This window comes from Rhinoderma darwinii, chromosome 6 (genome assembly GCF_050947455.1).
Source record: "Rhinoderma darwinii isolate aRhiDar2 chromosome 6, aRhiDar2.hap1, whole genome shotgun sequence".
Classification (NCBI taxonomy): domain Eukaryota; kingdom Metazoa; phylum Chordata; class Amphibia; order Anura; family Rhinodermatidae; genus Rhinoderma; species Rhinoderma darwinii.
The window spans coordinates 74535172-74547919 of NC_134692.1; the positions used below are offsets into that span (position 1 = coordinate 74535172).

The window sequence follows — 12748 nt, forward strand, 5'->3', positions numbered from 1 at the left end:
TCAAGTCCCCTAGTGGAACAAATAAAAAATCAGTTTTATGTACAAAAAAAATATATGTTAAAAGATAGAAAAAAAAAAACCTCTCTCATTTTCCCCCTAAAGCATTGTAAAAAAAAACAAAAAAAAAAAACACATAATTGGTATCGCCGCATCCGTAAAAGTCTGAATTATTACAGTAAATTTACCCCGCACGGTGTATTCCGTAAAAGAAAAAAAACATTGCAACGCCAGAATCGCTGTTCTTTTGGCACCTAATCCCACAAAAAAATAGAAAAAAAAGTTAGCAAAACATCGCATGTACCCTATGCAAGCATTAAGAACTAAAGCTTATCCTGGAAACAATATTCCCGTAATGCCGGTTAATCGATGGAAAATACATTTTATATTTCATGGTTAGTTTTTTTCCTAGTAAAATATAAAAAAATAAAAAAACTATATAAATTCTGTATCGCCGTATTCGTATTGACCCGCAGAACAAAGTTAACATGTCATTTTAATTGCACATTGAAATATGTAACAATGAACCGCAAAAAAACAATGGAAGAATTGCTGCTTTTTTCATTTTATACCCCACAAATAATTCATCCCGCAAAAATCTAACCGTCATAGTACTATATTGACAGAAAAATAAAAAAGTTATGGCTTTTAGAAGGTGGGGAGGAAAAAATAACATTGAAAATCTGAAAAGTGGCTGCGGCGGGAAGGGGTTAAGGCCCTAACAGGCTGGTTGTTAAGGGGTTAAAGAAGCACTTCACTTTATTTTGTTATTACAGCCTCCATTTGTACATTGGTGTTGCAGTGGGGGTGCTGTGTGCAAAAATACTTACCGATCCCCGCATCTTGTCTTTTTCGGGGTCCAGCGCCGCTCATGTGGCCTTCCCTCTGACTTATCTTGAATCGCTGCTTTTCAGAAAACCCTAAGTAAGGCTCTCAATGCATTCATATGGTGCCTCGTTCTGGCTCCCATAGGAATGCATTGGGAGCCTGAGTTCCGGTTTACTCAAAAGCACAGTGACTCGTGAAAAGTCAGAGGGAAGATCACGTGAGCGGTGCTGGACCCGAAAAAGACAAGATACAGAGATTGGTAAGTATTTTTGCACACAGTACCCCACTGCAACACCAATGTACAAATGGAGGCTGCAATAAAAAAACAAACTGGAGATCTTCTTTAACCCCTTCCCGACATGCGCCGTACATGTACGGCGCTGTCGGGAGGTGCTTCCCGCAAAGCGCCGTACATGTACGGCGCAGTGATTGTGCGGGCTCAGAAGCAGAGCAGGCACCATCACCGCGGGGTGACAGCTGTATTATACAGCTGGCACCCTCCTGTAACTGCCAGGACCGGAGCTACTCTCCGATCCGGCAGATTAACCCCTCAGATGCTGCGCTCAATAGAGCGCAGCATCTGATAGGTTTTCACCCGATCGGCAACCCAGTGATGCAATCGCTGGGTTGCTGTGGCAATCGGACGCCAGAAAATGGCGTCCGAGTCTGCCTTGTACGGGAGCCGATGAGGACCCGCCTTCGGCGTGTCCTCATAGGCTTGCTGTCAGTGAATAACTGACAGCGCTAATACACTGCACTACGTATGTAGTGCAGTGTATTAGAGTAGCGATCGGGGCATCAGGCCCTCATGTCCCCTAGTGGGACAAGTCAGAAAAGTAAAAAAAAGTAAATAAAAATGTGGTAAAACAATAAAAACACACACATTTCAAATAAAAATAAAGCTAAACTGACTTTTTTCCCATAGTAAGTCATTTATTATGGGAAAAACCGTAAAAATTAAAAAAACTATACATAATTGGTATCGCCGCGTCCGTAACGACCCAAACTACAAAACTATTATGTAATTTATCCCGCACGGTGAACGCCGTAAAAAAAAAACATGAAAAACAACGCCAGAATCATTGTTTTTAGGTCACATCTCCTTCCAAAAAATGCTATAAAAAGTGATCAAAAAGTCACATTTACTCCAAAATAGTACTAATAAAAACGACAATCCGTCCCGGAAAAAATAATCCCTGACACCGCTTTGTGCACGCAAAAATAAAAAAGTTATGGGTCTTAGAATATGGCGACACAGAAAACAAATGATTTTATAAAACAAGTGATTTTATTGTGCAAAAGCCGCAATACATTAAAAAAACTATATAAATTTGGTATCGCCGTAATCGTATCGACCCGCAGAATAAAACTAACATGTAATTTAGGGCGCACTGTGGATGCCGATAAAAAAAACAATAAAAAACGATTCCAGAATTGCTTGTTTTTGGTCATTTCCTTTACCAAAGAATGAAATAAAAAGTGATCAAAAAGTCGTATGTGTTCTAAAATGGTACCAATAAAATCTACAGCCCGTCTCGCAAAAAACAACCCCGAACACCGTTCAATCAACTGAAAAATAAAAAAGTTACGGCACTAGTAATGCGGTGATGAAAAAACATCTCAATTCGCAGGCCGGAGGGGAACATTCCTTCAGTTTCAGGACCCTAGTATTTAGGAACTAGGAAAGGGAAGGGACATCGCACATCCGCTGGAAGCGAGGGCGCCCGTATTATACCAGCGCAAAACTTTCCCAGCAAAATTTCCCAAACTACGAAGGAGAAAAAGTCCCCAAAAGGTGCAGAGCGTTACAGAAGGGGGATAAGAAAGAAAACCGTTTATCAGTGTGACACCGGCCTGTGCATAACGGATCGCTTCACAGCGTAACACACACCTATGGATAATTGTATTATTTACCCCATTATTATACCCTCTTATTATGCCCTGATGTACTCCGCAAATATTACATATACCCTGATGTTCTCCGCACAGATTACATATGCCACCACATTATAAACTGAAATACCAGCAAAACCCCAAACAGAACTGTTACCAAGCAAAATCCATGCTCAAAATGGCGGTCTATTCCTTCTTAGCCCTACAGCGTGCCCAAACAGCAATTTATGGCCACAAGTAAGGCATTACCATACCCGGGAGAACCCGCTTAACAATTTATGGGGTAAGATTCTCTACGGGCACAACATCTTGTGCGGTGAATGGGCAGATCAGTGGAAAAATTGCAATTTTCACTTTGCACAATCCACTGCGTATTCATTTCTGAAAAACACCTGTGATGTCTAAATTCTCACTACACCCCTTGATAAATGCCTTTAGGGGTGTAGTTTCTAAAACGGGGTCACTTTTGTTTGGTACATCAGGGGTTTTGCAAATGCAACATGGCGTCCGCAAACCATTCCAGCAAAATCTACGCTCCAAAAGATAAATACCGCTCCTTTTCTTCTGAATGCTCCCATATACGTAAACAGCTGATTATAACCACATATGGGGTGTTACCGTACTCGGGAGAAATTACTTTACAAATGTTGGGGTGCTTTTTCTTCTCTATTCCTTGTAAAAATGAAAAATGTTGATCTAAAACTACATCTTGTTGGAAAAAAAAATTATTTTTCATTTTCATGGCTTAATTCTAATTAATTCAGCAAAAAACCTTTGGGATCAAAATTTTCACTATACCCCTAGATGATTCCTCAGGGGGTGCAGTTTCCCAAATGGAGTCACTTTTGGGGTGTTTCCACTGTACTAGTACTACAGGGGCTCAGCAAATGTGACATGGCGCCCAGACACTATCCAAAATCCAAATGGTGCTAGTTCCATTCTGAGCCCTACCGTGTGTCCAAACAGATGTTTATGACCACATGTGGGGTATTGTTTTACTCGGGAGAAGTTGCTTTACAAATGTTACGGTGCTTTTTCTCCTTCAGTCCTTGTGGAAATGAAAAAAAAATACCTAAACCTACATTTTATTTGAAAAATTGAGAATTTCATTTTTACGGCCTACTTCCAATAAGTTCTGTAAAACACCTGTGGGGTCAAACTGCTCATTGTACCCCTAGATAATTTCCTCATGGGGTGTAGTTTCCAAAATGGGGTCACTTGTTGGGGGTTTCCACTGTTTTGTCCCCTCAGGAGCTTTGCAAATGTGACATGGCCTCCGCAAACCATTCCTGCAAAATTTGAGTTCCAAAAGCCAAATGGCGCTCTTTCCCTTCTCAGCCTCGCCGTGTGTCCAAACAACCGTTTATTACCACATGTGGGGTATTATTTTACTCGGGAGAAATTTCTTTACAAATTTTATGGTGCTTTTTCTCCTTTAGTCCTTGTGGAAATGAAAAAAAATTAGCTAAACCTACATTTTATTTGAAAAAATTTAGATTTTCATTTTCATGGCCTAGTTCCAAAAATTTTTGCAAAAAAACTGGCCGGTCAAAATGCTTGCTACACCCCTAGATAAATTCCTCGAGGGGTGTAGTTTCCCAAATAGGGTCACTTTTGGGGGGTTTCCACTGTTTTAGTTCCACAAGACCTGTTCAAAGCTGACATGGAGCCTAAAATATAGTCTAATAAAAAGGAGACCCAAAATCCACCAGGTGCTCCTTTGCTTCTGAGGCCGGTGCTTCAGTCCAGTACCACACTAGAGCCACATGTGGGATATTTCCTAAAACTGCAGAACCTGGGCAATAAATATTGAGTTGCATTTCTTGGGTAAAACATTCTGTGGTACAAAAAAAATGGATTCAAAATGAATTTCTGGAAAAAAATAATGAACTTTGTAAATTTCACCTCTACTTTGCCTTAATTCCTGCGCAATGTCTAAAGGGTTAAGAAACTTTCTAAATGCTGTTTTGAATACTTTGAGGGGTGCAGTTTTTAAAATGGGGTGACTTATTGAGGGTTTCTAATATCTAAGGACCTCAAAGCCACTTCACAACTGAACTGCCCCTGTAAAAATAGCATTTTGAAATTTTCTTGAAAATGTGAGAAATTGCTGCTAAAGTTCTGAGCCTTGTAACGTCCTAGAAAAATAAAATTATGTTTAAAAAACTATGCCAATCTAAAGTAGACATATGGGGGATGTTAATTAGCAACATTTTTGTGTGGTATAACTGCCTGTCTTACAAGCAGATACATTTAAATTGAGAAAAATGCAAATTTTTGCAATTTTTCGCAAAATTTGGGTGTTTTTCACAATTAAATACTGAATGTATCGGGCAAATTTTGGCAGTAACATAAAGTCCAATGTGTCACGAGAAAACAATCTCAGAATCACTTGGATAGGTAAAAGCATTCCGGAGTTATTACCATATAAAGTGAAACATGTCAGATTTGAAAAATGAGGCTCTGTTAGGAAGGTCAAAAGCGGCCAAAGAGGGAAGGGGTTAAAGAGGCTCTATCACCAGTTCATAACTGCCCTATCGCCTACCTAATCTAATAGGAGCTTTGATGTAGATAATTACTGGTTTGTTTGTTTTTTTTTAAAAAGTTTATTTTTTACCAAGTTATGAACATTTTAAGATTTATGCAAGTTTGTTCTTAATGCCCAACTGGTGTTTTTTTACTTTTCACCAAGTGGAAGTTGTAAAGAAAAGTGTATGACGCTGACCAATCGGCGTCATACACTTATTTTCATTCTAGCCTAGCTTGATCCACAGCACAGCGTGATCTCGCGAGATACCGCTGTGACATCACTTCCACCCGCAGCTCCTTCACCGCTCCGTCACTCTGTTCAGTCTTCCATCACTCGGGTGAAAGACCTGCAGGAGTAGGTGACGTCACATCGTCATCTTTGGCATGAAGAACAAATTTTCATAAATCTTAAAATGTTCATAACTTGGTCAAAAATAAATGTTTTTAAAAAAAACAACAACACAGTGGCCTATAACATCAAAGCGCCTATTAGATTAGGTAGGCGATAGGGCATTTATAAACTGGTGACAGAGACTCTTTAAAGAAGTGCTCCCAGAAATTGTATTCTCTGGCCCATTAGGGAGACACATTATGCAAATTGTGACGGTAATCTTCTTACCGGTGGCTGTATTTGAGAGTTATCCACTTCCTTCTGGTCCTCAGCTGTGTCATGTGACCAGCAATAAGGCTCTCCAACTGCCGCAGCATTATGTTAAAAGGCGTTTATGGACTACTATTAATTGACAATATTTTTGCAGTCTCGATAAGGATAACAGAGAACAGTAATTTGGGGTTAACCCCCTTTATTTTATTGAAAAATTACTTTATGTTTTCACTTTCCTGAGGGGTTTTATGAGCTATCTGATATCAAATGGAGGCATTCCTCCCAATTGTACCAAAGAATAATACCAATACGGGCGGACAAATTATTTGATATTGCCCTATAATTATGAACACTGAAATTGTCACTAAGTCAAAAGGATTTGATCCCTAAATAATACCAGAGGCTAATACTGATAGCACCATAGGTTAATTTATTGCTGAATAGCAAATGGAGGCATTCCTCCCAATGGTACTATACGCTGATACAGAGGGGCAAGTTCTTTGATATTACTCTAGGATTGTGAACGTTTAAATTTTCACTAAGTCGAAGAAATTTGCTACCCAAGATTGGAGGCATTCCTCCTATTGTTAATGAAAATAAGTAGTCAAAAATATTGTACTACAATTGTGGGTTTACAAACTCCTCAGGAAAGGGTGGAGGCATCTCATTCATACAGCGAGCTTAGCTCAATGCTTCTGGCTTTGCCCTAAGTACCTATAGATTGTCTGGCTAGCCTACATGGATGTGTAAACTAAAAGTTCCCTAATCAGCCTCCCTAAAAGGTTTTACCACCTTTAGTGGCGTCTTCAGGGGAGATGGCTGTTTGTATTACAATCGTGGATGCATTGGAGTCTCCTTAAATAACTTCCCCACCCCTCGTTTCTTCTCAAACGCTACTTCCCTAGAATGACGTCTATCCAACCAGAACGATCATAACAAATATGATGACAGTATTTTAGTTCCCTATTGGGCGCCGCAGGTTACAGGCGGCATCAGCATCATGTTTGCTAAGAGGAAGTGGCTGCGGGGGAGGAGAGATTGGATGAGCTAGCGGCGCTGCATGACGCACTGCTCATAGTTACGCTGGGGGAGCAACAAAGCCTCCCCTAGATACTAGACGCTTCGCCAACACAACCAGGTGGATAAGTGACCTAAATACTGAGGAAGCTCCTGATAGGCACACTTTGATATACCCTTTAATATCTAGCAAATTTATCACAACGGAGGGAGCAACAACGATCCTTTGCAAAAGGCCAATATTATTATATCTGATATACATAACACAATTTAAATAGAGCAGAATTATTACTTTTGAATTTTTATTTTAGATTAATTTCAGTATTTATTTATATCCCTCGTTATCTAGCCTTTTTTTTTTTCATCATGAGCTAAATCATAATCTTACAATAATCATCATAATCTTTTAATGTTCATTCATATTCAGTACCCACGATTCATAGTCCGTACAATACATTATTTTATCATAATTGTAAATATAAAAATATCCAAAATTAATTTTCTAAGTACACTAATACTCTAATAAACGATGCCACTTATAAAAATGGAGTGAAGGTAAACCCTTCATTGAGTTCTTTTGGGTAGAGCGAATCTAATCTGTAAATCCATTTCACTTCTGCTTTCAATAATAGATTTAAGATTACAGACTCGTGGATCCAACTTCATCCGTTGAATCCCCCAGAATTTGATATCACTCAAATTGTGGCTCATCCTCCCAGAGGATCAAAACATCATTGATGTATCGCCCCCAGAAGGCTATGTGATGAGTGTAGGACAAAAGGTCCTCAAAGAAAAACTTATCCTCCCACCAGCCCAAGAGTAGATTGGCATATGAAGGACCACAGGAGCCGTCCTCTTGAGCTGGTAGTAGAAGGTGTCTCCGAAGTGAAATCCAATAAATTTATCACAAATTCATTGTGATCTTTTAGCTGTCTACCGTGTGTAGATAGAAAATATGACACCACCTCAATGCCGAATTCATGCTTAATACTACTATATATGGCTTCAACATCCAGGCTAGCTACCAATGTGTCGGGGGCAGGACCGAATAGGCTAACTGTCAAATGAAGAATGACAGTTACGATACACTGCACTACATAAGTAGTGCAGTGTATTGTACCGGATATCGGAAGACCAGATCTTCAAGTCCCCAGGTCAGTGTAAAAGAAAAAGTGAAAAAAGTAAAAAAAATGTGAAGGAAAAATAAATAAATAAAAGTTTTAACTAATAAAAACAATAAATCGCCCTGTTTCCCTGATCAACTCCTTTATTATTAGAAAAAATTTGAAAACATGAAAAAAAACTATACATAATAGGTATCGCCACGTTCGGAACAGCCTGATCTATAAAAATGTCACATTATTTTTACCGCACGGTCAACACCATAACAAATTTTAATAAAAAACAATGACAGTATTTTATTTTTTGGTCATCTTGTCTCAAAAAAATGTAATAAAAAGTGATCAAAAAGTTGCAAGTAACGCATGGTACCAATAGAAACTACAGTTCATCACGCATAAAACAAGCCCTCCCGCAGCGATATCAACTAAAAAATAAAGTTATGGCTTTCAGAAAACGGCGACACTAAAACATGATTTTTTTTAGAAGAGAGTATTTTTATTGTGGGAACGTAGTGAAAAGTAAAAAAAACAATATAAATTTGGTGTCGCTGTAATCGTATCGCCCCGCAGAATAAAGTTAACATGTTGTTTATATTGCACGGTGAACACTGTAAAAAAAAAAAAAAACGTGCTAGAATGGCTGTTTTTTGGTTTCTTCATCTCCCAAAAAATGGAATAAAAAGTGATTTAAAAAAAATCTCATGTACCCCAAAATGGAACAAATAAAACTTACAGCTCGTTCCACAAAAAACGCGCCCTCACACAGCTCCGTCAACGGAAAAATAACACGTTATGACTCTCAAAACGGAATGATGCAAAATGATGCTAAATGACGGCCCAGACTAATTTTTTAGGTCCAGTAGAATTTCACTAAATACCCCACATCATCATTTGCTGGACCCCACAGGTGGACCCCGTAGACGCAGCGGAGATCAGAAAACTTTAGGGCCTTGTGCGGCTTATAGGGCTAGTGAAGAAGTCAAATATAAGGCAATACTGGAGAACAGATATTCTGTATAATACCCAATAACCCGGCCTGCGTATATAGGATTGGTTCAAAGCGACCACACCAATCCATGGATTATTCATTCACCCTATTATTACATCATCCTATTATGACCTGTTGCGCTCCGCCCAGTTTCCATATACCCTGATGTACTCCACCCAGTTTACATATACCCTGATGTACTCCGCCCAGCTTACATATGACCCCACATTATAAGCTGAAATACCAGTAAAACACCAAGCAAAATCTGCGCTTCAAAAGCCAAATGGTGTGCCCAAACGGCAATTTATGACCACATATGAGGTATTACTGTATTCTGGAGAACCCGCTTAACAATTTATGGGATGTGTGTCTACGGTGGTACAAGCTGGGCACAACACATTGGGCACTGAAATGGCATATTTGTGGAAAACAGCAATTTTCAATCTGCAACATCTATTGTTTACTCATTTTTGCAAAACACTTGTGCGGTCAAAATGCTCACTACACCCCTAGATCAATTCTTTGAGGGATCTAGTTTCCAAAATGGGGTAATTTTTTCGGGGGTACCACTGTACTGGTACTATAGCTCAATGCAACATGGTTTCAAAAAAAGAATCTTGTAAAATCTCCACTCCAAATACTAAATGGCGCTCCTTCCCTTTAGAGCCTTACTGTGTGTCCAAATAGCTGTTTATGACCACGTGTGGGGTATTTTCCTACTCTGGAGAAGTTGCTTTACAAATGTTACAGTGCTTTTTCTCCTTTATTTGTTGAGAAAATGAAACATTTTGAACTAATGCTACGTCTTATTGGAAAATAATGTAATTTTTCATTTTCACTGCACATTTGTAATAAAATCTATGAGACACCTGTTGGGTCAAAATGCTCACTCCCCCCTAGAAGAATTCCTCAATGGGTGTAGTTTTCCAAATGGAGTCACTTTTGGGGAGCTTCCACTGTACTGGTACCTAAGGGGCTTTGCAAAAGCGACATGGTGCAGAAAGACCAATCCAGTCAAGTCTGCTCGCCAAATGGCGCTCCTTTGCTTCGGAGCCCTGATGTGATGTGTATTCATACAGTGGTTTATTACCACATATGGGGTATTTCCGTACTCTGGAGAAGTTGCTTTGCAAATGTGACGGTGCTTTTTCTCCTTTATTTGATGATAAAATGAAACATTTTGACCTAAAGCTACATCTTCGTGGAAAAAAATGTAATTTTTACTGCACAATTCTAATGAAATCTATGAAACACCAGGGGGGTCAAAATGCTCACTACACCCCTAGTTGAATTCCTCTAGGGGTGTAGTTTCCCAAATGGAGTCACTTTTGGGGGGTTTCCTTTGTTTTTGCACCACAAGACCTCTTCTAACCTGACATGGTGCCTGAAATATAATTTAAGAAAAGGAAGGCCGAAAAATCCACTAGGTGCTCCTTTGCTTCTGGGGCTTTTGTTTCAGGCCCAGAGCACACTAGGGCCACATGTGGGATATTTCTAGAAACTGCAGAATAAGGGCAATAAATATTTAGTTGTGTTTCTCTTGTAAAAACCTTAAGTATTACAGGCAAAAATGGATTAAAATGGAATTTCTGCAAAAAAAAAATTACATTTGCAAATTTCCCTTCCACTTTGCTTTAATTCCTGTGACACGCATAAAGGGTTAAGAAACGTTTTAAATGCAGTTTTGAATACTCTAAGGGGTGCAGTTTTTAAAATGGGGAGATTTGTGGGGGTTCCTAATATATAAGGCCCTCAAAGCCACTTCAGAACTGAACTGGTCCTTGACAAAATAGCCTTTTGAAATTTTCTTGAAAATAGGAAAAATTGCAGCTAAAATTATAAGCCTTGTAACGTCCTAGAAAAATAAAAGGATGTTCAAAAAATGATGCAAACATAAAGTAGACATATGGAAAATGTATTTTGTGTGGTATTACAATCTATCTTACAAGCAGATACATTTGAATTTAGAAAAATTATAATTTTTGCAAATTTCCTCTAAATTTTGGTGTTTTTCACAAATAAATATTGAATTTATCGACCAATTTTTTTCACTAACATAAAGTACAATATGTCACGAGAAAACAATCTCAGAATCGCTCGGATAGGTAACAGAATTCTGGAGTTATTACCACATAAAGTGACACGTCAGATTTAAAAAATGAGGCTGTGTCATACAGTGAAGGAAATAAGTATTTGATCCCTTGCTGATTTTGTAAGTTTGCCCACTGTCAAAGACATGAACAGTCTAGAATTTTTAGGCTAGGTTAATTTTACTAGTGAGAGATAGATTATATATAAAAAAAGAAAATCACTTAGTCAAAATTATATATATTTATTTGCATGGTGCACAGAGAAATAAGTATTTGATCCCCTACCAACCATTAAGAGTTCAGCCTCCTCCAGACCAGTTACACGCTCAAAATCAACTTGGTGCCTGCATTAAAGACAGCTGTCTTATATGGTCACCTGTATAAAAGACTCCTGTCCACAGACTCCATTAATCAGCCTGACTCTAACCTCTACAACATGGGCAAGACCAAAGAGCTTTCTAAGGATGTCAGGGACAAGATCATAGACCTGCACAAGGCTGGAATGGGCTACAAAACCATAAGTAAGACGCTGGGTGAGAAGGAGACAACTGTTGGTGCAATAGTAAGAAAATGGAAGACATACAAAATGACTGTCAATCGACATCGATCTGGGGCTCCATACAAAATCTCACCTCGTGGGGTATCCTTGATCCTGAGGAAGGTGAGAGCTCAGCCGAAAACTACACGGGGGGAACTTGTTAATAATCTCAAGGCAGCTGGGACCACAGTCACCAAGAAAACCATTGGTAACACATTACGCCGTAATGGATTAAAATCCTGCAGTGCCCGCAAGGTCTCCCTGCTCAAGAAGGCACATGCACAGGCCCGTCTGAAGTTTGCAAATGAACATCTGGATGATTCTGAGAGTGATTGGGAGAAAGTGCTGTGGTCAGATGAGACTAAAATTGAGCTCTTTGGCATTAACTCTACTCGCCGTGTTTGGAGGAAGAGAAATGCTGCCTATGACCCAAAGAACACCGTCCCCACTGTCAAGCATGGAGGTGGAAACATTATGATTTGGGGGTGTTTCTCTGCTAAGGGCACAGGACTACTTCACCGCATCAATGGGAGAATGGATGGAGCCATGTACCGTCAAATCCTGAGTGACAACCTCCTTCCCTCCACCAGGACATTAAAAATGGCTCGTGGCTGGGTCTTCCAGCACGACAATGACCCGAAACATACAGCCAAGGCAACAAAGGAGTCACTCAAAAAGAAGCACATTAAGGTCATTGAGTGGCCTAGCCAGTCTCCAGACCTTAATCCCATCGAAAACTTATGGAGGGAGGTGAAGATCCGAGTTGCCAAGCGACAGCCTCGAAATCTTAATGATTTACAGTTGATCTGCAAAGAGGAGTGGGCCAAAATTCCATCTAACATGTGTGCAAACCTCATCATCAACTACACAAAACGTCTGACTGCTGTGCTTGCCAACAAGGGTTTTGCCACCAAGTATTAAGTCTTGTTTGCCAAAGGAATCAAATACTTATTTCTCTGTGCACAATGCAAATAAATATATATAATTTTGACAATGTGATTTTCTTTTTTTTTTTTTATATAATCTATCTCTCACTGGTAAAATTAACCTAGCCTAAAAATTCTAGACTGTTCATGATTTTGACAGTGGGCAAACTTACAAAATCAGCAAGGGATCGAATACTTATTTCCTTCACTGTATGGT

The 12748-nt window shown here is 39.3% G+C and overlaps 1 protein-coding gene across 2 annotated transcripts in view; it reads right to left on the bottom strand.

Moving 5' to 3' along the window:
• CALCRL (calcitonin receptor like receptor) overlaps nt 1-12748 on the bottom strand; it is a 243873-nt gene that overhangs the window by 182211 nt on the left and 48914 nt on the right. Inside the window, exon 1 of one of the 2 annotated variants that reach the window (XM_075829950.1) lies at nt 828-920. The exons of the other annotated variant lie outside the window; for it this stretch is intronic. Coding sequence (XP_075686065.1) covers nt 828-839 — 12 coding nt within the window. The 5' untranslated portion in view covers nt 840-920. Of the gene's footprint in view, nt 1-827; nt 921-12748 lie in introns of those variants that run through there. 2 annotated transcript variants of the gene reach the window in all.